This window comes from Hyperolius riggenbachi, chromosome 3 (assembly GCF_040937935.1).
Source record: "Hyperolius riggenbachi isolate aHypRig1 chromosome 3, aHypRig1.pri, whole genome shotgun sequence".
Taxonomy (NCBI): Eukaryota; Metazoa; Chordata; class Amphibia; order Anura; family Hyperoliidae; genus Hyperolius; species Hyperolius riggenbachi.
In genome coordinates this window covers 282927313-282954354 of record NC_090648.1, presented here as the reverse complement: position 1 = coordinate 282954354, position 27042 = coordinate 282927313, and the positions used below count along the sequence as shown (strand labels likewise).

Sequence of the window (27042 nt, the reverse complement as noted above, 5' to 3'; positions counted from 1 at the left end):
CCAAAAGCAGGGAGGTAGAAGCGCAAAAGAACTAAGGGATCTCGCTCTGGAGATAATACAGATTGCAGAAGCCAACCTACAGACAATCTCAGCAGTACATATAAAGGGCTCTCTAAATTCTTTGGCGGATCAGCTAAGTCGGTTTCCCTGTACAGAAGCAGAATGGTCGCTAAACGGCAAAGTATTCCAGCATCTAGTATCTCTTTGGGGTCAGCCAGCAGTGCATCTATTCGCTTCTCCTCAAAATGCAAAAGTAAAGACATTTTTTTCCCTTCACCCATCTTCCCAGCTATCACAGCTGGATGCACTGGAAGTACCTTGGCGAAAGGACTCCTTTATGCGTTCCCACCTTTCAATTTAATAGCCAAGGCACTTTGGAAAGAGGAACGGGAGTCAGCACAAGTGATCTTTGTGGCTCCACATTGGCCGCGGAGGCCATGGTTTTTGAAAATATTACGACTATCAGTACAGGGTCCTTATCTTCTGCCTCCCAGGATGGATCTTCTATCCCAGGCGGGAGTTTTGCACCCGAACCCTCAGAAGTTTGCCCTAGCGGCTTGGCTCTTGATTGGGAATCTCTGACGTTAAGAGGTTTTTCAAACAAGGTCATTACCACAATGGTCAACTGCCGTAAGTTGACCACAAGGAAAATTTACTGTAAGATTTGGAAAGTTTTTTTCTTCCTGGAAGAAAAGGAAGGGTCTTAACCACCCTGGCGTTCTATTAAGATCGCCAGGGCGGCTGCGGGAGGGTTTTTTTTTTTAATAAAAAAAAAACAATTCCATGCAGCCAACTGAAAGTTGGCTGCATGAAAGCCCACTAGGGGGCGCTCCGGACGTGTCATTCTGATCGCCTCCGGCGATCAGAATTAACAAGGAAGACCGCAATAAGCGGCCTTCCTTGTTTTGCTTACCTCGTCGCCATGGCGACGAGCGGAGTGACGTCATGGACGTCAGCCGCCTTTAGCGCTGGCCGGAACTGTTTGTTCCGGCTACGCTGGGCTCGGGCGGCTGGTGGGACCCTCTTTCGCCGCTGCACGAGTCGGATCACCGCCGCAGGTAGCACACGTGGCTGGCAAAGTGCCAGCTGCGTGTGCTCCTTTTTATTTCATGAAAATCGGCCCAGCAGGGCCTGAGCGGCAGCCTCCAGCGGTGATGGACGAGCTGAGCTCGTCCATACCGCCCAGCAGGTTAAAGAATCTACTTTACCTATTATTTTGGATTTCTTACAAGACGGTGTGGATATGGGTCTGGCCACGAGTACATTATGAGTCCAGGTTGCGGCTCTTTCCCTTTTTCTTAATTTGAAGCTGTCTAAAGAACAAGCTGTTATTGATTTTCTTAAAGCAGTGTCTAGGTCTAGGCCGGTTCCCTCTTAAGTCAGTTCCCCCCTGGGACTTGAGTTTAGTCTTGAATTACCTTACAAGCTCTCCCTTTGAACCCTTGGATAAATGTTCCTTAAAATGGCTTACATTAAAAACGGCCTTCTTGGTCGCCATTACGTCAGCGCGTAGAGTATGGGATATTCAAGCAATGTCAATTAAGGATCCCTACATGACTATTTTCCCAGACAGAATAGTTTTTAGGACAGACCCTACCTATCTCCCGAAGGTTGCCACAGTCTTTCACAGGTCTCAAGATATTGTCATTCCCTCCTTTTGCGACCCTCCAGGGGAAATTATTAGTTCAGCCTACATTTGTTCAGGCAAGTCTGTCCCAGATAAAGTCAGTGCACATTCGACTAGATCCCTTTCCACTTCCTGGCAGAAAGGTCTGGAGCTTCATTAGAACAAATTTGCAAAGCAGCGACCTGGTCTAGTCATCAGACTTTTGTGAAGCACTACAGAGTAGACCTGCTATCAAGCCAGGACCTATCCTTTGGCAGAAAGGTGTTACAGAACATCATCCCTCCCTAAGGTATTAATTTAAACTTCTCGTTGGTCTCTCTAGTATACAGCCTTCCTGGAGGATGAGATGTTAAACCTTTGTTAGTACTTACCGGTAGCGGTATTTCAACGAATCCTCCAGGAAGGCTACCTTAGTTCCCTCCCTATTTTGGGAGAAGATGTTATTAATTATGTCTTGTTCCTTCTGGTCCTTCTAGGGGTTACTCTATCAAAACTGAGGAGGCTGGATGGGAAGAGGGCTATATAGGGACCAATTGATTTAATTGTGATGTGTTTCCTTTGGTGGCGGAGCATACTTCCTCTCTCTAGTATACAGCCTTCCTGGAGGATTCGTTGAAATACCGCTACCGGTAAGTACTAACAAAGGTTTCTTTTGGTGCTATTTGATTGCTGCTGTGATTATTATATTCATCAAAGAAGACATGAATTTTGTCAAAAAAAAAGATTTTTTTTTAACTTTCTGTGCTGACATTTTTCAAATAAAGTAAAATTTCTATATACATTTTTGTCCAAATGTATTCTGCTACATGTCTTTGATTAAAAAAAATCAAATAAGTGTATATTTATTGGTTTGGCTAAAAGTTATAGCGTTTACAAACTATGGTGCAAAAAGTGAATTTTCCCATTTTGAAGCATCTCTGACTTTTCTGAGCACCTGTCAGATTTCATGAGGTGCTAGAATTCCAGCATAGTATAAATACCCCCCAAATGACCCCATTTTGGAAAGAAGACATCCCAAAGTATTCACTAAGAGGCATGGTGAGTTAGTAGAAGATTTTATTTTTTGTCACAAGTTAGCGGAAAATGACACTTTGTGACAAAAAAAAAAAAATAATAAAAAGTTTCCATTTCTGCTAACTTGTGACAAACAAAAAAGAAATCTGCCACGGACTCACCATGCCCCTCTCTGAATACTTTGGGATGTCTACTTTCCAAAATGGGGTCATTTGTGGGGTGTGTTTACTGTCCTGGCATTTTGGGGGTGCTAAATTGTAAGCACCCCGTAAAGCCTAAAGGTGCTCATAGGACTTTGGGCCCCTTAGCGCACCTAGGCTGCAAAAAAGTGTCACATGTGGTATCGCCGTACTCAGGAGAAATAGTATAATGTGTTTTGGGGTGTATTTTTACACATACCCATGCTGGGTGGGAGAAATATCTCTGTAAATGGACAATTGTGTGTAAAAAAAATAAAAAAAATTGTCATTTACAGAGATATTTCTCCCACCCAGAATGGGTATGTGTAAAAATACACCCCAAAAACACATTATACTACTTCTCCTGAGTACGGCAATACCACATGTGTGACACTTTTTTGCAGCCTAGGTGCGCTAAGGGGCCCAACGTCCTGTTCACAGGTCATTTTGAGGCATTTGGTTTCTAGACTACTCCTCACGGTTTAGGGCCCCTAAAATGCCAGGGCAGTATAGGAACCCCACAAGTGACCCCATGTTAGAAAGAAGACACGCCAAGGTATTCCGTTAGGTGTATGGTGAGTTCATAGAAGATTTTATTTCAGATCTGATGGGTAGCAGTGACAGGTGGTGACAGGGGGTGATTGATGGGTGATCAGTGGGTGATTAGAGGGGAGAACAGATGTAAATAATGCACTGGGGAGGTGATCAGAGGGGGTCTGGGGGCTATCTGAGGGTGTGGGCGGGTGATTGGGTGCCCGCAAGGGGCAGATTAGGGTCTGATCTGATGGTTAGCAGTGACAGGTGGTGACGGGGTGATTGATAGGTGATCAGTAGGTGATTAAAGAGGAGAATATATGCAAGCAATGTACTGGCGAGTTGGTCAGAGGGGGTCTGGGGGGCTATCTGAGGGTGTGGGCGGGTGATTGGGTGCCCGCAAGGGGCAGATTAGGGTCTGATCTGATTGGAAGCAGTGAGAGGGGGTGATTGATAGGTGATCAGTAGGTGATTACAGGGGAGAATATATGCAAGCAATGCACCGGCGAGTTGATCAGAGAGGGTCTGGGGGGCTTTCTGAGGGTGTGGGCAGGTGATTGGGTGCCCGCAAGGGCCAGATTAGGGTCTAATCTGATGGGTAGCAGTGACGGGATGATTGATAGGTGATCAGTAGGTGATTACAGGGGAGAATATATGCAAGCAATGCACTGGCGAGTTGATCAGAGGGGGTCTGGGGGGCTCTCTGAGGGTGTGGGCGGGTGATTGGGTGCCCGCAAGGGGCAGATTAGGGTATAATCTGATAGGTAGCCGTGACAGGTGGTGACGGCTGATTGATAGGTGATTACAGGGGAGAATATATGCAAGCAGTGCACTGGCGAGTTGATCAGAGGGGGTCTGAGGGGCTATTTGAGGATGTGGGCGGGTGATCAGGTGCCCACAAGGGGCAGGTTAGGGTCTGAGCTGATGGGTGGCAGTGACAGGGGGTGATTGATTTGTGATTGACAGGTGATTACAGGGGAGAGTAGATGTATACAGTACACAGGCATGGGGGGGGGTCTGGGGAGGTTCGGAGGGGGGAGGTGATCAGGAGCCCCCAGGGGGCAGTTTAGGACCTAATCTAAAAAATAGCAATGACAGATAGTGACAGGGAGTGATTGATGGGTGATTGGGTGCAAACAGGGGTCTGGGGAGTGGGCAGGGGTGGGGGTCTGAGGGGTGCTGTGGGCGATCAGGGGGCAGGGGAGGGGGGCAGATCAGTGTGCTTAGGTGCAGACAGGGAGGGCTGCAGCCTGCCCTGGTGGTCCCTCGATCACTGGGACCACCAGGGCAGGAGGCAGCCTGTATAATACGCTTTGTATACATTACAAAGAGTATTATACGCTTTCATGCATGCATGCATGCATGCATACATTAGGAAGGCCCATTAACACCACAACCAATATGTGATTCTACAGCCATTGTGTAAGGTCTTGTTCATACTAAAAAAAAAAAAAAGTTTTCTGATGCATACCATTAAAATGCAGATGTCCATGGTCACTAATAATAATGCATTTTAATATAAAACCACAGATGAGTATTGGAGTAACATTGAAGTAACCACTTCAACTTACACATTATATCTTAATAAGTCTTACATATGTTATTACTAACATTGTTTAGATTTGTATTCTTTATATATAGAGCTGATGGTAACATGTACGTCAGCTCTGAATCCAGAGGTTTAAGCAAAAGAGCCAGGCAGTCGGTAAGAATGACACATTAGACTGTGCTAGTGTAATGCAAACAGTAATGGTCGTGTAATACAAACACCAGAGCTGTACTCTCGCAGCATGTGCAGCTTCTCAGTGGAAACATCTGGATTTCATTTGGAGTAGAATAAGAAAAAAAAACTATATGAAACGTGAAAGTGTGTAACTAGTTATCAGACTCTGCTCAGTGAGTTGGGGATGGATTCTAAACTGCATTATTATGCTGTAGTTCCTGTACAAGAACAACCCCACCCATAAAGAAAGCAAGTCTTTCATTTAGGATGATGCCTGTGGTCCCAGGGAATTCGGATGGAGTGTATGTGCTGCGTTTGTGTGCAGAAAGCAGCTTTGAGCACTGCATACATCAGCAGCCCAAGAGGGGATAGAGGAAAACATTCTGCTTCCACTGAGAGGACTTTGGAAGTAAACTCAACTTTTCAACTAAGCTCTGGGCTGAAAGTCAACTTAACCAAGTTCAGCTTTTTTATTATTACGGTAAGATGGATGCAGACGTACTACCCTCCTGATACAAATGACTGCAGTTGTGCAGAAAGGATTGTTACAGTTGTAGATCAAGAGGTGATGTCAGAAGCATTTGAACCTCTGGAAAACTATGTTTTACTCTTCATACCCCTCAGCTAGCTAATTCTGTACGTCACAGAGAGAAGAATTGCATTTTCCCAGTTTAAACTGTAATGAGCCAAGAATCCTCAGAAGAAGCTTATGATGATCATGAGTTTTCCGGCTTGGTCACAACAAGTTTCCTTGAAGACGATGTGATAAACGTAGTTAGCAGGAGGACATGGGCTGGAGACGCAGATATTGCCCTAGACCGGTCATTGTAGCCGTGATTGTGGCAGTGTGTGTTTTGTATCAGTGCCTTGCACTGCTCTGGAAAAGTACATCTTGGACCATTAAGGAGTATACATTTGGCAGTCACACGGCAGATCTGAGAGACGTGGCCACAGAGAGGAACTGCTTACATCAGTGGAGTAACGTAGTCAAGAAGATAAAGGATGTAAGTGTAATTTTTTTTATCATTAAATATCTCCCTATCAAATGGAACAATGTTATAGTCTTGCATAATATACTAATCTGCACACTGTTTGTTAGGATGTTGTCACTGTCATTTCAGGTCAGCACTGTGACAGCATATGTCACAATTCTCTCTTTGGCAGCCTTGTGGTATGCATAAATTAGTGAAGCGATAGCCACTAGCTTGCAGAGTAAAAACCTATACACATACAGCTTATCCACTGTGAGCACAGGTGTTCCCTGCTGTATGCATACTGCTGCATACTGGTTACTTGCAATCCAACACAGACACACTTGAAAACCTTACCCTATTTCTATTGTTATTACCTGTTGCAGCTTATTGCTGCTTATCCTACTCCTCCTCTCTATAAAGACAAACTGCAAATTGGTGCAGGGATCTGCCATCCATAACAACTAATAAACTACTGTTTCAAACGTCCAAACTTTAAAGCTAATTTCACATTCTAGATGGGACTTGACCTTGGTGGCCATTCAAGGACATCTTGGACAATAATTTAGCACAAACACAGGTGACTTTAAGGTCACATAAAGATTCAGCACACCAGGTCTTTCAGTGAGCACACCAATTCCCCTTCTTACTCAGCCCACTGGAAGCCACTCCCCATAATAACTATGCATTGCACTGGAACGGCTGCTCATTCCATGCAGTGCTGCCTACAAGATTCACCTCCGTTCTGACCAGCAACACAAATAGTGCATATGTATGCACATTTAGAGCCTGCAAGACCTGTAAGCACTATCCTGCAGGTACACATCAGCCTAAGGGTGGCCACACACCATACAATTTTTTAAATATCTGTTCAATTTAAGAATTGCAATCAATTTTTCTGACTGATTGTAACATTTCAAAAATCTGACCAATGTACCACACACCTATGTTAATTTTTTCCCCCAATTATGATAAAAATGATTGGATACTCTGAGAAAATTGCTAGGGTGTGTATATTAATAAATTGACAATCCAACACACACCATACAATCTTTAGAAAGATTGAAGAAAAATATCTGGCAGTCCGGATCGATTAAAATCGAAGAAAACGGGAAATCCGATCGGATTTTCAGTCGAATAAAAAAAAGCTTTCGATTTTTTCGGGAGATACGATAGTTTTTATCGAATTACTGTAAAATCGGATCATTTTATTGTATCGTGTGTGGCCACCTTTACTCTCATGGTGACACAATGGGTCTATCATTAATGAGATGGCAAACATACCATAAAAGTTCTTAAGGAAAACATAACTTATAATCTATACGCGTATAACTAAAATAGTTATTGTCTGTGACATCCAATGATGGAAAGTAAGTAGAATTCTCATGAGGGCACGCAGAGATAACAACCATACAGACAGTATAGTTGGCCTTGGGCGGTAAAAAGTACAAATCCGGCCCTGATATATACAAATACCAATGTGTTGCTCTGTTGGCTCACTTTTTTACAATTATTTGTCAAGTTCCGAAAAAGTGTGGGGCTCCTGAAAGGATATCATAGTAGTTTACCAAATACTTGGTAGTGAGATGGCCAATAACTATCTATTCCCATGTGGTACTAGATTATAATACTATCAGACTTACCAGTGTTTCAATTGTATTGAACCTATAAATGCTAAGACTGGTACTTAATAGTAGGGATGAGTGAATATAGAATTTTAATAAAATTGAACTTTAAATTTAATAAAAATTGTAACTTAGCCGATTGTTCACAAAAAAAATGTTTATATTTTTGTGCAAACAATACATTTTGTAAAAATGTATTGAAATCAACCGGCATGAGAAAATGCCTTTTGAAAAAAGAAATGCATGTTTTTTTAGATTTTTGTGAAAATTTGTGTCCTACAAAAATTCAGTCCGTTTTTTACAAAAAAAATGACTGTCTGTAGAAACACATGATTTTAAATTCTTGAATTAAAAATAATAATATGAAATTGTATTGTGTATGTGTGGCCACATTTAGAGTCTATAATGTCTATAATTTAGTGTTGCAGTTAGGACTTGATTTGTGTGCATTGGGAGTTAGAGTTATACACGAAGAGGGGTTATCATTTGGCATGAATAGTTTCAGGAAGATGATTCAGTGGTGGAGATGAAGATTAAAGGACAACTATCAAAGTTAACTGAAATTCTAAATGCCACATATATGTCCAGTAATTACTAGCAAATAGCAATACAAAAGCTTTTTCTTTTTTTTTCATCTTTTAATTTTTTTTATGTGAAGAATGACATTTACGGATAACTTTTCACTGTGGGCATTACTATGAAGGACTGTGTGCAGCACATCCAGCATACAGAAACAATCCTTACTGGCTATAATCCTGTGACTGAAATAGCTTCAGAATAATAGAAAGCAGAGATATAGCGTGAAATAGTGTGTAAATAACGAATCAGCTGTTCCTGTGTTTCTGTCTGCCTCATGCAATATAAAGTAAACAGAGATTACAGACAGGAAAAGCTCATTCTGAGCAAAAACAGGAATAAAGTACAGGTCCTTCTCTTAACCTCCCTGACGGTCAATTAAATCCGCCAGGGAGGCAGCGCAGCACTATATTTTTACATTTTTTTTTAAAAAAATCATGTAGCTAGCCTAGCGCTAGGTACATGATAGCCGCTGAGCAGCAGCATCCCCCCACCCCCTCCGATCACCTCCGACGATCAGGCCCATCGGGAAATCCTGTTCTGAACGGGATTTCCTTTAGGGCTTCCCGCGTCGTGACATCAGAGGGAGTCCTGATCCACCCCTCAGCGCTACCTGGCACTGATTAGCCAGGCAGGGCACAGGGTCTCGGGGGCACCCTCTAACACGGCGGGTAGCGGCGAATCGGCGCGGAGCAGCGGTGATCATAGGTAACACACAGCTAGCAAAAGTGCTAGCTGCGTGTATAAAAAAAATTTATGCAAATCGGCCCAGTGGGGCCTGAGAAATCCTCCTCAGTGGCTTACCCCCGTGTCCAGCACGGGGTTACTGCTAAAGAGGTTAAGATCCTTTCTCTGTAGCTGAAAAATCTCTAAGCTGTTCTCATATGATCTGTGAAAAAGCAGTATGTGTGGGCAGTGCAGAAACAAACAGTAAATCATTCCTCTGTGAATAGTGACAGAGAAGTGGAACCTATCCACATGGTACAGCTCTGGCCCCGACACCGACTTTGTTACAAAAATCTGATAAACAGGCTGTGATCAGAGACTTCTGAAAGCTTTTTATTGTTGCTGGCAAAAAGCTCTATAGGTATGTGGGTTTACAGAATGCCGGTTTCTTTGATAGTTCCTTTTTAAGAAACAGGAGAGAGATTAAATATTCGGGGGATCAGATAGGGTTAAGCCCGATACACACTCTAGATGCATGAGGTGGCTGCAAACGACTGCCCCTGCCGAGAATATAGGATGAGGAAGCAGCCCCTGATGCTTCTGCCAGAGATCCCCAGAGCAGATCCCGTTGGCCGGTTACTGGCCAAGAGCATTGTTATCATTACTCAGCCCACCCACCACATGACGTCACTCGCACGCCACTAGTCACTCACACAGCATTATTATTATTATTATTATTATTATTATTATTATTATTATTATGTCAGTCCTCCACGCCCCGCACACACACACACACACACATAGCAACAGGACACATTATTTGCCTTTATGCTTGCAACATGTGTGTACAGTGCTGACCCTGCACTGTCGCCTGAGGGTTCTAATAACGATCCCACACTGGCAACTGGCGAACATGTGTATGAGGCTTTAGGTGACTGATGGAGGGAATGCGCTGAAACACCCAATGAAAATACCATTGCAGACCTGAAATGGAAGAGTAAGGCCCAGTGTACACCAAAACCGCTAGCAGATCCTCAAAACGCTAAAGGTTTTTGAAGCAGATTTCTGAGCCATTCTAGGCATGTTTAGAGACGTTTTCTAAACATGCCTAGTGTTTTTTGGAACGTTTTTGTGTAGCAAATTACAAATATTGTTACAGTGAAGCTGTTATTGAACAGCTAATGTAACAAAAACGCCTGGAAAACCGCTCTGATCTAGCATTTTTCAGAGCAGTTTGAGCTTTTCCTATACTTTAAGGCAGAAACGCATCTGCAAACCGCAAAAGTGCTGCAGGACCCACGTTTGCAGTTTGCTAAAAACCTCAAACCTCTGGTGTGCACCAGCCCACTGAAATACATTAGCTAAGCATTTTCACAGGCGGAAGCGGATAGCGGAACGCTTCAAAACCCGCTCGGTGTGCACCAGGCCTATCTGTTCTTTTGCTGGTACTCTCCTCACTGGGAGCTGCACCCAAAAATCCAGATCAGTAATAGAGGCTGCAACTTACACAGTTACAAGCTATGCAGAGGCATAGCTAAGAAGCTATGGGCACCAGTGCAATTTTTACATTGGGCTCCCCAATTATACATTACAATTGATATTATGGAGCAACAAAACCTGCCAATGACCGCCACATTGTCAAGAGTTGTAAGAAGGGGAAGGCAAACCGTTAATGATTACCTGTATTCAAAGCAATAGTAAAAGTGGTAGTTATCAGCACCAATCAAGAGCTAATATGGCATTTGAGGTATGCCCATTGAGGGCGAAGCAGGTGGTTTCGGTGCTGAGTGCCCGAAACCAGGCTTTGCTATAGCAGTAACGCCATAGCGCGCAGGGCACATAAGGGTCATTCGGGGTTCCGACGATTGCCGGACCCAAATTACTTCTCCCTCCGAGTTTATATGACTTGGAGAGGGGGAATACTATTTAATGCCACTGGGAATTTGACCGGCAGCAAGGTGAGCTATCATTTGGCTCACCCTGCTCCCAGTTCACCAGCAGTGTAACTATACATATGCATTGTGGGCCCCTCTGGCCAAAGAGTCCTGCTGCTGTTTAACTTCTGCATCCCTTGATGCTATGCCACTGATGCTATGACATAAGAGTGGGGAGGAACCCACCAAATCATGTTTTACAATCAAGGCTGTATGGTCAAGGTTAAGGTGGCCACACACCGTACAATTTTTTAAATATCTGTTCAATTTAAGAATTGCAATCAATTTTTCTGACTGATTGTAACATTTCAAAAATCTGACCAATGTACCACACACGTATGTTCAATCTTTCCCCAATTATGATAAAAATGATTGGAAACTCTGACAAAATTGCTAGGGTGTGTATATTAATAAATTGACAATCTAACACACACCATACAATCTTTAGAAAGATTGAAGAAAAATATCTGGCATTCCGGATCGACAAAAATCGAAGAAAACGGGAAATCCGATAGGATTTTTCAGTCGAATAAAAAAAAAAAGGTTTTATTTTTTATCGGGAGATCCAATCGTTTTTATCGAATTTCCGTAAAATCGGATAATTTTATTGTATAGTGTGTGGCCACCTTTAGAAAGATGTGAGTGATGCACAGGAAGATATTTTTATCATTGATCTGATTTAGGAGGAGGAGGAGGACGCAGGGATAGAAAATGATGTTAAATGTTGGAAGGTTGTGGTTGAGAGAAAAGGCTGAGTTGTCAAAGTAAATAAGGGTAAACATTCTGAAGACAAGATAAAGGATTTGCAGGTGTGTTTGTATCTTGTATTAGGCTAAGGACACTTTCACACTGGGGCAGGCGGTGCAGTAATTTTACCGCAGCCCAATGAAAGTTTTTGGGGCCGTTCATACCGACGCGGTGCATCGCGATGCGATGGAAGTGCGATGGAACAGTACTCTACTGCACGGTTCTGCGGCGACTTGTGGCGGACCAGAAGTCATGTAAATCTATGGAGATAAAGGGTTTTTTAAAAATTTACGCAATAGCCTAAATTACGCGGAAGCATATTTTTAAAATACGTTTCTGTGCACTTCCGTACTGTGCCATGCGAGTGTTACTTCCTGTTTGGCTGTCATCCAAAAGGGGATTACCACGTACTGACGCAGTAATCACCGAAGGCCTGTTTTAGCTGGTGTGGCCCCCACCACTAATTGACCCACTAACACCAGTTAGCAGTGTGACACCAGTCTAAAGGAGCCAGTGATAGTGAACAATACTAAAGATGCCTAAAATTATTGTTTGGCAGGGGAATTAATGTGTGGTAGGATGTAGGCAGAAGGCAAAGTTATGAAGAAGCTGGAAGCCTCAAGTAGGCAATAGGCAGATGGTACAACATCCACTTTGAGGGGTATGGAATAAAAAAGAGATGGCATGCACCTCTGAAGACTTGAGGACTGCTAAACCGCAAACTGGTCAGTAAGTGTGAATAAAGCGTTAGTTGATAAGATTAAGACTAAGTTCACACTGTGCATTGTGTAACGCCCACACTACAACACGGGCGCAACGCACAATGTGCACGTTATAACGTCCACAGGTTTTTCATAGCACAGAGAATTGCTATGGTAAAGTGGAGATTATCACACACATTGTCCAGCAAAGCGTTTGGATAACATGGTCCATTACAACACAGATGAGTAAACATGCCCATACAATTGTCAGCAGTGTGTTCACATGTAGCATGCAGCAATGTGCATAGTGTGAATGCACTCTTAAGTCAAGTGTTCGAAAAAGGGTTAACATTAAAGTGAACCTGTGTTCAAATGTGTAGGCATGAAAACTTCAGCCTTGTCAAAAGTAAATCTTTTTTTAGTGGCGCTTTTTAAAAAAATACTATTAGCAGCCCTTTCTTTAGTTTTTAAGGATGTCAAAGTTGTAATCATGGTAATTTATCCAAAGGTTTCACATAATATGTAATGATTGCTGGTGTGAGAATGAGCCAAATGGAGTCAATTAGCTGTGGAAAATTCTGTTTTGATGTGAAACATCCTCTGTGTGAGCTCTGCTGTACATGAATTCCTGTTGTTCCTGTGTTGAGTGTGCTTGTCAGGGTAGGGCAGGGTTATGCTCCTCTGTGTTGAATAATAACAGTGATTATACAGTCAAATATAACATTTCTCTGCCTCATTGGCTGTAACTCTGGAACAGGAAAAAAAAAAGTGTCAGAATCGGGCAACAGCAAAGTCATTTTACCTCTGTCCTACTTTTTGTTTTGCAGCTTAGGAGTAGCCCTGGGAATCAAAATAACTTTAGTATACTGAAGCTCATTTAAGACACGCATTGGATTGGTTACCTTACCTTCTGTCCAACTGTATAAAGCAGAGCTGTCTAGCGGTTTCCAAAATATGTGATCCCTTAGTGATAATACCGCTGGGCTCACATTTCCCATCCAGCACATATTATGGATTTTTCAGTGAGAATAGAAGCTGTAAAACTTAAAGGGAAATTAAACTTTGTTAAAAAAAAAAACTCAGTGTTTTCAGTTTGGCTCTGGATATTGCAAGGATTAATAGCAAACATTTCAGCTTGCTTGTTCACTTTTATGTGCATATAAAACACAGTCATTCCTCAGTGTTTCTAGAACTGGCAGATAAGACTGTCAGTGAAAATAAACAATCACTGTTTGGATAATTGCTTCTACTGTAAGGTGGTAGCTTCTAGACATTACTCCAACCCGACTATTAAGACTACTGTTGCCAAGGTTGCAAAGAAGAGAAATGTTTGCCTTCTGCCTGTTTTGGAAATGCTCAGCTGGCTGCTGATTGATATGGAAATAATATATATTTTTTTTTACTAATGTTAAATTACAAAAATACTTGGACAGCACTGTATGACAAATGTATACAAAAAAGTGCAAAAGTGCAATATCTAAGGACAGCATTGACATTTCAAGACAGGAGCAAGAATGCTCCAAGATAAAGACAGACAAAAGCCAGGATGTGTAAACTGGTGCAGTATTAAAGGAAAACTACTTTTAAGTTTGTTTCTATGGCTTCATTCACATTCTGCACATATATTATTCGCTCTGGCTACCTATCCTGGGAGGACACTCCTGGGTACCTATACTGGAGGACCCCCCTGGCTACCTATATTCAGGGATTACCTCTGGCTTCCTATGCTGAAGGACACCTCTGGCTGAATTACACTGACGTGCTAGTCCTTACTGTTTGCCTTGGCCAAGAATCTAGCATGTATAGTGGACCCCACCAACACTGTCTGAAGACCAGGATCTTTCATGCTGACCGACCCTGAGTATTGTTCTTTTATTCTGGCCGGAGGATTCTCCATTGAGCACCACCTGTCCTCCCTCCTCCTCCCTTGCTAGCGTCTAGTCTGTGATGCATCTGTACAGCATTCAGCTCCAAACTCCAACTCAAGGGATTGAGTTCTTAACCCTGCAGGTGACAAGCCTGATACATGTGTACAAGGTGTAAGTGTCTCTGAGATAACACTACACATGGAAGAAAGAAGGGGGGATGTGCAGGGTGCCAGCTACTATAGAAAGAATAGTCAAGGCAGGAAGCGTAAAATCTATGCCGCAGCTTACTGCGCTCCCGAGCTGATCGCTCTTCCTGGAGGAATCAAACTCAGCTGTCATGTAGCAGCCGAGCTTCCTTCTATCGGTTAGGGGGCATTTTCATTGGTTGCTGTTCTCCTAAACGCTGTGAGCCATTTGCAGCGATCAGGAAATGAGAAAAGAAAAAAATGCATCTGGTCCAGGGGCCAGAGGCTGCGGTCCTAAAGAGGTTAAACCAAGAGCAAGCAAGAAAATACCCTAAATCATTTTGCTAGTACTTTTTCACCGACTCTTTGGTACTTTTTCAATTACAAAGTGCTGAACAGTTATTTTGATAAGACAAGATGATAAAATATCTCCTAGGAGAAAACTCAGCAGAAAAAGTTAGTTACATATGGCCTTATGTTTATAATCATGCTTCAGAGGAAAACGGACAAATACCTTTTATGCTCTTTTCACACCGCATCACTGCATTGTGTTCTGTCACACTGGTCAATGTAACCAATGCGCTGCTATTATCACATTGGTGCATAAGCCATGTGACGGTATCTGTTTGAATGATGTGCAGCATGCTGTGTGTTTACCTGACAAAGTGTGCACTTACAGTGGCAGTGCATACTTCGATGTACTTTATGCTTTTGCTGCATGCGTTCCTAACAGGCGATGCAACTTTTTATCATCGTTGTGATCCTATCGCTATGCAACGTGCATAGAGTAAAAGTTGCCTTAACCTCCCTGGCGTTCTATTAAGATCGCCAGGGCGGCTGCGGGAGGTTTTTTTTTTAATAAAAAAAAAACTATTACATGCAGCCAACTGAAAGTTGGCTGCATGAAAGCCCACTAGAGGGCGCTCCCAATGCCTCCGGCGATCAGAAGTAACAAGGAAGGCCGCAATGAGCAGCCTTCCTTGTTTCGCTTTCCTCGTCGCCATGGCGCTGGCCGGAACTGTTTGTTCTGGCTGCGCTGGGCTCGGGCGGCTGGGGGGACCCTCTTTTGCCGCTACACGCGGCGAATCGCCGCGCTGCGGCGGCGATCAGGTAGCACACGCGGCTGGCAAAGTGCCGGCTGCGTGTGCTCCTTTTTATTTGAATAAAATCGGCCCAGCAGGGCCTGAGCGGCACCCTCCGGCGGTAATGGACGAGCTGAGCTCGTCCAGACCACTAAGGAGGTTGAGACATACAGAATTCAGGTACATTTTTAAAGTGTACCTGTAGGGAAAAAAGTGCCTCATTTAGAAACTTACCTTAATAGAGAGGGGAGCCTCTAGATCATCCAGAGGCTTCCCTGTCCCTCTCCACCTCTCCATTCCAGTGCTCGGACCCTCCGAATATCTTTCACAAGGGTTTGTCGAAGAGTGCTTGAGACCGTGCTCCTGTCTGTGAATGAGCAGGGCCACATTGTGCAGGTGTAGGAGGCATAGAGCCTGCTTACTACCAAGGAGCCGCTGTACCAAGCCCGAACGGATCCATGCTACAGTGCAGGCGTGAAGTGGCCTTTGCCTGCTCAGGATCCAGGCTTCCCTCTACTGAGGTATGTATCTGAATTTATTTCCCTTTAAAGTTACAGGTTTACTTTAATTTGTTTAAACCTGCCTCATATAGGCTATTTATACGGAAGTCTGAAGACAATGAATTTACCACCTATCTGCTGCTCTTATGCACCAGCCAGGGACTGATTTCTGAAAAGTCCACAAAGGCCCATGCCTTGGGTGGCTGCAGACCAATTTGGCACCTGAAAATGAAAGAGGGGTTGCTACATATGAAAGAGGAGGCTGAAAAAGAAAATGATGCCCAATACATGGATGATACACCAGGAAGTGGGTCTGCACATGGAATGGGAGGGGCACTGCTGCACAAGAAACGGGAGCCACAACATACTAAGCCTAGAGCCACGTAAAGTATAAATCCAGCCTTGGCACCGGTCAGGCACATGCTAGTTACACTAGCATGTGCTAGCACTGTTACATCTGAAAAATCAGACAATTGCAGCACGCCTCTGTAGTACAAATAATGTGATTAGGCTGCTAGGAGAGATAGTAAGCAAACACCCACAGTCTTACTAAAATAGGAGAAATATATAAATACATGGACTCCTGCGCACTATACAAAGAGAAAGTCTTCGCTTTATTAGAATAAAATGAATACAATTCACACTAAAAAATGGTCAAAGAAGTCTCTAGAAAACATTAGAAAACACATCCTTAGCTGTCTATCAAAATATCCTGCGAGCAATTTCCTCATCCACACCACCATACACACTGCGAGATCTCGCACAGGTAATTGGACAGATCACAGGGATCGCTCCTGCAATGTTCCTGTAGATAGAGCCTCCTTCTGGCTCCTAAATCAAGATGAAATGTATACAAACACCGATTTCATATCTTGCACAGATTATATAGAGCAGCCCAATAGCAGCATTCGTTAGCTGTGTATCTCCTGGTACTCACGGCTCCACTCGATTAGCGTACTTTCAGTCCAATTCGCTGTGCTCCAACAATCAATCATTGTCCTAGTGGAACTGCAGCATCTGTATGTGGGTTGGGGAGATGGAGAGATTCCATTCAGACCTACTCGACTGCTGCGGAGCCCCGGCCGGCAGCTTCTGCAGTCAGGTGTATAACAGTAGATTTGGTCTGTTGCTGTGCTTGCGGTCCAAAAAAAGACCCGAAAGTTGCGCTTTGTGACGTCACAGTGCTAAATATCAACCAAGCCTATGCATTTCAAGAGGGATACGTCTCTCTTCATCAGGGCCCACGCCTATGCATTTCAAGAGGGCCTCTATTCATCAGGACTGTGTTACATCTGAGCCCGGCCTCAGCCACATTCAGAGGCAACATGATGCCTTTTTTGCTGAAATGTATCCACCGTCCAAATCAACCGCAGATGGGCATAGGGTTGCAAACACTGCCATTTGGCTGCATGAAATTGCAGCTGGAAAGCTGTGGCCATCAGGTGGGAGGCTGAACAATCTGACAAATGCACATGTGAAAGAGACTGTAACCTCATTGCAGTCAAATACGGTACCTAATAGGAGTTAAATCTCTTGATCTCTTGTAATTAATTTCACTGGTATAGCTCATTGTGTAAAAAAACTCATAGTTCAGAGTTTATAGAGCACTGCTGTTCAACCAAGGAAATGTATTAACCGGCTGACAAATTAATTACAACAGTTCTACATTTTAAAATATCAATCTTTTTAATTAAGCTGGAATTCTCTGATGCTCCATCATTTATTCCACTTTCAGAAGACTTTATCTCTATAGATTTAGTAAATTGCTTTTGCAGTGCTCCAACTTCTAGGCAGACAATGGAAATCTATCTGTGGTAATTCCATGTTTTTTCTGTAGCAAGCACTTCGGCCGTACAGCTTTTGCTAGTCATTACAGAGAGGAGGTCAACAGCCTTGCAGCCGGCAAACTTTACTTTTACTGCACTTTCACAATGTGGAGAAGACGAAATTGCAGAATTTACCAGCGAGTGCACTTCAGTTCCATACAAAGATGTCCTTGTTGCAGGAAATAAAAGTATCATATGATGTATCACTTATTTCAGTTCATTTTGAAAACCTTCTTTCTTCTTTCTGTTATGAAACAAAAAACAAAGAGAACCCCCCCCCCCCCCCCCCAAAAAAAAACAGCCGCTTTTTGTCCTACATTCCATATTTAAGTTAAAGAGGCACTGTAAGAAAAAAAAAAAGAGCCCCTGGGGGTACTTGCCTCGGGAGGGGGAAGCCTTTGGATTCTAATTAGGCTTCCCCCATCCTCCTCTCTTCCAGCGATGTCAGCCACCGAAAATCTGCCAACAAGCTTGTCGGCAAACAATCCTGTGTGAGCCTCGCGCAGGCGCAGTAGTGGCTTTCGTTCGAATTTACAGATCCTCTTTAACCGCTTCACCTCCAAGGGTTTTTCCCCTTAAAAAACCAGAGCAATTTTCACCTGTCAGCGCTTCTTCCATTCATTCACCTGTAACTTTATTACTACTTATCACAACATTTTTTTGCCACCAATTAAGCTTTCTTTGGGGGGTACTTTTTGCTTAGAATTATTTTATTCTAATTGTGTTTTGACACTAAAAATAAGAAAACATTGAAAAAATGTATTATTTCTCAGTTTCTGGCCATTACAGTTTTAAAATAATAAATGCTACCGTAATTAAAACCCAAACTATTGTATTTGCCCATTTGTCCCGGTTATTGCAAGGTTATAAGGTTTTTAGATGTAGCTTTACTATTTGGCCTCAAGATGTCCTCGCACGTAACTTCCCTATGCATAGTATTACTCCGCAAACAGGAAATAATGCATGGACATGTAAGTATCGGCTTTTGTGAATGACAGTGCCGTCTCATGGATGTCGGCGGTCATTCACACAGGGACTTAGAACAATGAATGGGAGTGCATGGTGGGGAGGGACATAGTAGCTACGTCCTTGCAAGAAGATATGGGATTTTGCAGGGATGTAGTCCTGGTGAGGGGGAAGTGGTTAAAGGGCAACTAAAGTGAGAAGAATATGGAGGCTGCCATATTTATTTCCTGTTAAAAAAAACTAGTTGTCTGGCAGCCCTGCTGATCTATTTGGCTGAGTAACACTAGAAACAAGCATGCAGCTAATCTTGTCAGATCTGACAGTAATGTCAGGAACAGCTGATCTGCTGCATGCTTGTTCAGGGTCTATGGCTAAAATGGGCAACACGGTGACGTAGTGGTTAGCGCTCTCGCCTTGCAGCACTGGGTCCCCGGTTCGTATCCCAGCCAAGTCAACATCTGCAAGGAGTTTGTATGTTCTCCCTGTGTCTCTGTGGGTTTCCTCCAGGGACTCTGGTTTCCTTTCACATCCCAAGAACATACAGATAAGTTAACTGGCTTCCCCCTAAATTTACCCTAGACTAAAATACATGCACTACACAATACATACATAGACATATGACTATGGTGGGGACTAGATTGTGAGCTCCTTTGAGGGACAGTTAGTGAAAAGACTATATATACTCTGTACAGCGCTGCGGAAGATGTTGGCGCTATATAAATACGTACTAATAATAATAAGAGTATTAAAGGCAGAGGATCAGCAGGATAGCCAGGCAACTAGTATTGCTTAAAAGGGAGAAAATATGGCAGCCTCCATATACATCTTGCTTCAGTTGTCCTTTAAGCTACCAGCCATCAGTGGTTAAGCCACAAGCAAGCAAGAAAATACTCAAAACAAAATAATTTTGACAGTACTTTTTCACATACTTTTTGGTACTTTTTCAGTTGCAGAGAGCTGAAAAGTTATTTTAAACAGAAGATGAAAATTATCTTCCAGGACAAAACGTAGGAGAAAAAATGAATTGGATCGGGCCCCACTGTCAGAAATTCTCCCACCCATACTATTGTTCGTGAAGTTGTCTGGGGCATTTGATTACATCAGTCTAAGGCTCCTTTTACACCATGCCCATTGCATCGGACAATACAATCGCATCAAAATGCAAAGCCATTATATTTCAATGGGGACTTTCACAATGGTCGGTTTGTGTTGCAGTGCAGTGAGTCCTGATGGAACAACTCACTGCCTGCAGTACATTATGGAGCAAAGTGCAGCTCAGGGTGCAGTGCATGATTAGGTTTATAGACTTTATGCTGCACTGTACGTGTTGCATCACACTGAAAACATTCAGTGCGACTTTTCATCACTTGTGGTGCAATCCTGTTTCTGTGGATACGCATCACAACAGATTAAGTGTGAAAGGAGCCTATATAAATACTCAATAATAATACAAATGGCAGCCTCCTTATTCCTCTTACTTCAGGTTCCCTTTAAAGGAAATGTACATAGTGATATTGCCTTAATCAGCAGTGTCTTCACTTCCCACCTCGCTCTGAGACACACAATATATTATCATGGAGCATCCACTATCTCTGGATCGGATGTATTCTTCATGTATGTGGTAGCCACGTAATGCTGACCGAGACTTGTGTGTTTTGAAGTTTACTGTATTGCAGTGTTTAATTGTCATCATCACTGGTCATTGTTTTATAACTATATAATAACCATTCATCATTCAGAAATAACATTTTAATATACTTCTGGAGTAGCATATGCATTGTAACTGATCAATCATCTCAAACAACACAAAGGAAACCTGTGATTCACTTCTAATGTAGTAAATTAGATGAGAAAAAATATGTGTAAAATATAGGGTACTCTGTATCCAAACACTGAGCTGGAGGAGAGAATGAACCCCTCTCTACCCCATTCTCCAGATCGCACCTTAAACTGTCACACTCCAACAAACAGGGTGGGGTAACACAACTTTTCACCAATAATAACTGAAATAAAGAAGGCACCAATAATATAAAACTACCGTATATTCCGACGTATAAGACGACTGGGCGTATAAGACAACCCCCCAACTTTTCAAGTTAAAATACAGAGGGATATACTCGGTGTATAAGACCTCTCTTCCAACGCACACCAGATAAAAATTTTAAAAAATCATATACTGGTGCTATGTATGAACAGATACTGGTGCTGTACTGTATATTGTACCCAGTATATAGGCGATTGACTGGTTGGATTGGTCAACTCTCCCTAAGTGGATTGGTCAGCTCTCCCCGTCTCCCTGTTTATCAGAGGGGTATAGAAGAATAGAGTGCGCTGTGCCCATAAAACACGCCTCTTTCACCCTTCTAGCCCACCCTTGTATCCTATTTACCTCCTTCTCTGCCTCTCAGATCTCGCACATGTGCACCTGCAGCACTTCACTACAGTCCTCAGCAGCGAGATCTGAGAGTCGGTAACAGGATAGGGAGTATCACCCGGCATCAATGACACCCGGCGTATAAGACGACCCCCAACTTTTCAGATGATTTTTAAGGGTTAAAAAGTAGTCTTATACGCCAGAATATACTGTATTAATAATTGCTTAAAAGGAGGATAAGTGGTGGACTTAACTTCAAAAAAGAAGTTTTTTGTTGTCTAGTTCGTCAGCAGATCTTGTTCTGTAAGTACCAGGGGCGTTCCTAGCGCTGTAGATTCGTGGCCCGTGCCACGAACCTGGCGTAAGGTGCCCCTGATCTTCGATTATTGGGTGCCCAACACAGGTGCCCCGAATGTTTGGGCACAGCCGCACAGCGTTATGGCTCAACGCGGCCGCCGTTCGCTCGATACGGCGGCCACTCACATTTCCGGCTCCCGACATCAACTTGAGAAGTGACAGGCAGCATACGCTGCCTTGATCCGCCCCCTGCCGCCCCGTGCTCCAATCAGAAGCGGAGGAGCACCTGGCAGGGGGCGTGGCGATCCATTGAAAGGCAGGGGGCTGGAGCCATGGAGCGTGACTAGCTCCGCCCCCTGCACGGAGTCTGACCCGCAGACCCGACCCAGGCAGCACATGGCATGGCATCATATTGGCGGCGCCGGCTTCCGCACCCGGCCACCCGCCAAACAAAGCATCCGCTCGCCGCCAGGCTGCTCCACGCGCCTCCACCACAGAGCTGCAGAGCAGACCACCATCTGGCCGCCGCCTCCTCAGACTTTGCCGCCTCAGTCTGCATCACCCGGCCGGTGCCCCCCACAGTGCCTCCTCAAGTTCCAGAGTCAGAGCAGCAGACAGTGGACTGACAGGACAAGGAAGGAAGCAAGCCTGCAGCCAGGCAGATGCCAGAGAGACCACCCACCCTGCAGCCAGCACCCAGCAGAACACCGCAGCCAGTCATACAGGAATGATTGTATTCACACAGTAAGTGGCAGCAGTGCACCCAGCAAATGCAAGTGGTGGGGGTTTGGTGGGGAGGGGGGAGATGAGAGGGTGCAGCACTGCAGCCAGAGCCAGCTAGCCACCCTGAAGCCAGCCCAGCAGTAGCCACTAGCCAGGTGGGGGGTTTGGGGTGGAGGAGGGGAGAGTGGAGCCATTTAGCCACACACAGCCACCCCTCAGGCAGCCCAGTAGTTGCCACTAGCCAGGTGGGGGGTTTGGGGTGGAGGGGAGAGTGGAGCCAGCTAGCCACCCTGAAGCCAGCCCAGCAGTAGCCACTAGCCAGGTGGGGGGTTTGGGGTGGAGAAGGGGAGAGTGGAGCCATTTAGCCACACACAGCCACCCCTCAGCCAGCCCAGTAGTAGCCACTAGCCAGGTGGGGGGTTTGGGGTGGAGGAGGGTAGAGTGGAGCCAGCTAGCCACCCCGCAGCCAGCCCAGTAGTAGCCACTAGCCAGGTGGGGGGTTTGGGGTGGAGGAGGGGCGAGTGGAGCCAGCTAGCCACCCCGCAGCCAGCCCAGTAGTAGCCACTAGCCAGGTGGGGGGTTTGGGGTGGAGGAGGGGAGAGTGGAGCCAGCGAGCCACCCCGCAGCCAGCCCAGTAGTAGCCACTAGCCAGGTGGGGGGTTTGGGGTGGAGGAGGGGCGAGTGGAGCCAGCTAGCCACCCCACGGCCAGCCCAGTAGTAGCCACTAGCCAGGTGGGGGGTTTGGGGTGGAGGAGGGGAGAGTGGAGCCAGCTAGCCACCCCACAGCCAGCCCAGTAGTAGCCACTAGCCAGGTGGGGGGTTTGGGGTGGAGGAGGGGAGAGTGGAGCCAGCTAGCCACCCCGCAGCCAGCCCAGTAGTAGCCACTAGCCAGGTGGGGGGTTTGGGGTGGAGGAGGGGCGAGTGGAGCCAGCTAGCCACCCCACAGCCAGCCCAGTAGTAGCCACTAGCCAGGTGGGGGGTTTGGGGTGGAGGAGGGGCGAGTGGAGCCAGCTAGCCACCCCGCAGCCAGCCCAGTAGTAGCCACTAGCCAGGTGGTGGGTTTATATATCATTGGAAAGAGGAGAAAGAGCGCTTTAAAATGATGTGCATCTTTCCATAGTTACTGCACTGCTCAGAGTCCACTTAACCTTCCTGGCGGTAAGCCCGAGCTGAGCTCGGGGTAAGCCGCCGGAAGGCACTGCTCAGGCCCCGCTGGGCCGATTTGCATAATTTTTTTTTTGCTGCACGCAGCTAGCACTTTGCTAGCTGCGTGCAGTGCCCGATCGCCGCCGCTACCCGCCGATTCGCCGCTATCCGTCGCGCCGCAGCCGCCCCCCCCCCCAGACCCCGTGCGCTGCCTGGCCAATCAGTGCCAGGCAGCTCTATGGGGTGGATCGGAATCCCCTTTGACGTCACGACGTCGATGACGTCGGTGACGTCATCCCGCCCCGTCGCCATGGCGACGGGGGAAGCCCTCCGGGAGATCCCGTTCTTTGAACGGGATCTCCGGATCTCCGATCGCCGGCGGCGATCGGAGGGGCTGGGGGGATGCCGCTGAGCAGCGGCTATCATGTAGCGAGACTTTGTCTCGCTACATGAAAAAAAAAAAAAAAATTTAAAAAAAAAGATTTGCTGCCCCCTGGCGATTTTTTTGCAAACCGCCAGGAGGGTTAACCATTATACCATCCAGCCACTGCTGACAGGATGGCGAAGGCTGGTTTATGTGCTGATGGGGCCCCTTTGACTCTGAATGGAGCCCCAAGCGACTGCTTTTGTTGCCTGGTTGGTAATCCGGCCCTGGTCCCTGCTGTCACTCACCAACTGGGGGTCCCTGCTGTCACTCACTACCCAACTGGGGGTCCCTGCTGTCACTCACTACCCAACTGGGGGTCCCTGTCACTCACTACCTAACTGGGGGGTGCCTGTCACTACCTAACTGGGGGGTGCCTGTCACTGCCTACACTGGGGGGCTCCTGTCACTAACTGAACTGGAGGTCTCCTGTCACTACCTAAATTGGGGTACTCCTGGCGCTACCTTAACTAGGGGGCACCTGTCGCTACCTAAACTATCCAGGCCAGCCAGCCCAGCATCACCACCAGCCAACCAGCCCAGAATCACTATCAAAAAGGCCACAGCATCACCACCAGTCAGGCCAGCATTTACTTCAACCAGCCAAGCACAGCCCAGCATCACTGCCAGCCAACCCAGCCACAACATCGGCCACAGCATCACCGCCAGCCAGGCCACAGCATCACTGCCAGGCCTTTCAGCTCACACATCATCCCCAATCCAGCCAAAACCAGTATTGCCAGGTACAGCAGCCAGTAGAGGAGAATTCAGAAGCCAGGTGAGGGGTGTCTACCATATTAAGGGGGCATTCTGCCTATTTATGTGAAATGCTGTCTATTTATGTGCCTCATGACTGCTGAATTTGTCTTGTTGGGGGCCTCATGATTGCTGAATTTGTCTTGAGGGCCTCAAGATTGCTGAATTTGTCTTGTTGGGTGCCTCATGATTTGTTGGGGGCCTCATGATTGCTGAATTTGTCTTGTTGGGGGCCTCATGCTTGCTGACTTTGTCTTGTTGGGGGCCTCATGATTGATGAATTTGTCTTGTTGATGGTCTCATGATTTCTGAATTTGTCTTGATAAGGGCCTCATGATTTCTGAATTTGTCTTGATGGGAGGCCTCATGATTTCTGAATTTGTCTTGATGGGAGGCCTCATGATTGCTGAATTTGTCTTGTTGGGGGTCACATGATTGCTAACTGCGAGACTATGGGAAAAGCTGAATCATCATCATATGAGACAATAGCATTAAACCTACTTTTTTACCTTTTTAAAACAGAAAATAAAACTGGGAGGTTCTAAAAAAATGAATATATTTTTTCAGGAGTAGGATGGATGAAATTGTTTATCTTTTCAGTTTTTCAACTTGGATTTTCCATAATGTTCATGTATGTGTTAAAACGTTTGTATAGTATTTAGTTTAAATTGCTGTTGCCACTTTGCGATAGATAAGTGACTTGTGGGTTGCAGTTTGGGCCTCCAAAAAGTTTGCCACCACTGTCCTAATCTAATGTACGATTGGCCCCACCCATGGCCACACCCACTCACTGCATGACCACGCCCACTTTTTGCCGCGGCGCGCACATAGCCCCCGCCTAGTGCCCCCAGGTGCCACTGATCTCCAAGGACCCTAGGAACGCCCCTGATAAGTACCTAGAGTTGCCAGTATGTTTTTTTTTTGCATGAGATATTTTTTTGACAGATATTAAAGCAAGTGACATTGTCCACTTTTCCAAGGGGCCTTGCATAGAAGTGAGAGGTCAGCCCCAATTAGAGCACTAGATATTAGTACAGAAATTCAAGCTTTATCATCGAGTTGTATGTATTGTGGGAAATAGCCAGCTTTGTCGGTGGTTGTAATTTTACTCCTCATCCTGCCCGAGAGCTATTTCCCAAACACCACAGCTGACTGCAGCTTCCAAGGTGTCAGTCCCTCGAGTCCTCTGAATGGCACAAATCTTGGCAGCCTCTCCTTGTGGTGGTATCAATTTAGAAGACAATGGGGATGCTACTCCTTCAATACATGTTCAGTTGTTATAAATAGTGGCCGAATTACACTGTTTTTATAGTAATTTGGGCTCTTTTTGCCACTATAGCTGTAATTCATTCACGGCCTATGGCAGCTCACGGTGCACTCAAATTTCCGTGCGCTATTTGTGCCTGTCTAAACTGATGAGCGCTCCTATTTTTTATTATCTTGTCCATACAGATTATTCAGGAGCAGCATTAGTCTACAGATATAAGATGTTTTTTTTTTTTTTACTGATGCTAGCACGTTGCCATATGAAACAATCGAAACAATCATAAATAGTTGTTGTGAGCAACAATGATTAATGTCTGTATGGCCCTATAGATGCACCCAATTGCATCTTAACATTTCTAATTAGTTAGCCAATAAATGGTATCATCCTAATTCAAAACTTCTTGCTTTTAAATAGCAAAGGAGCAGCTAGGGTTGAGCCGAAATTTTCAAAATTTCGCGTTACTATAATTACGCATGCGAAATTTGCTATTACGGCGCGAAATTATGGTAGCGTAATTGCCATTAAAATCGTAATTGATAATACCGTAAGCGTAATTTCCAACGCGGAATTTCGCGTTTCGTTCATAACGTAATTTCACGTACAACTATACCGTAATTTCACGTTAAACCATAACGTAATTTCGCATTTCTTCGTAATTTTGCGAATTTCGTAATTACTTGTTCGCTATAAAAAGAAATACATTTTAATTTTGAAAATGAAAGTAATTTCGTTTATAATAGTAATTACTAGACACAGGAAAGTGTCTGGGTATTGGAGATTGTCCAATTATATTACAGGCTTCTTTTGAGATACATCCTAAACAACCAATTGTAGTTTGACCCACCCTCCTAGTATATAATCTGGCAGCCATGTTAGTTTCACTTTGTGGGTTGTTGTTTCTGTAGGAGAAGGAGTGAGAGAGAGCACATTGCAGAACTCATATACACCATTTCTTTGCCTTTTCTAGCATTTTGCTTTATTTCATTGCTATAGACTGCATGCAAGGCAAACGTAATTTCGCGATACCCACCGTAACGCGAAAACTACGCGAAAATTAACGCTTACGGTAATATGAACTATCGCGAAATTATGTTATGTAACTACGCTTACAAACGGTTGCATGCAAGGCAAACGTAATTTCGCGATACCCACTGTAATGCGAAAGCTACGCGAAAATTACGCTAACGCGGAATTTCGCGAAATCCTTCTTTATTACGATTATGTACTTACGGCCATAATCGTACTTACACTTATAACGCGAAATTTTGCAAAATCGTAATTAAAGAGACTCTGTAACATTAAAAAGATCCCCTGGGGGGTACTCACCTCGG

At 44.8% G+C, this 27042-nt stretch overlaps 1 protein-coding gene across 1 annotated transcript in view; it reads left to right on the top strand.

Annotated features, from left to right (window-relative positions):
- Positions 1-5326: 5326 nt before the first annotated feature.
- CPED1 (cadherin like and PC-esterase domain containing 1) overlaps positions 5327-27042 on the top strand; it is a 344542-nt gene continuing 322826 nt past the window's right edge. Inside the window, exon 1 of the mRNA XM_068276408.1 lies at positions 5327-6081. Within this exon, the coding sequence (XP_068132509.1) occupies positions 5866-6081 (216 nt within the window). The 5' untranslated portion in view covers positions 5327-5865. The remainder of the gene's footprint in view (positions 6082-27042) is intronic.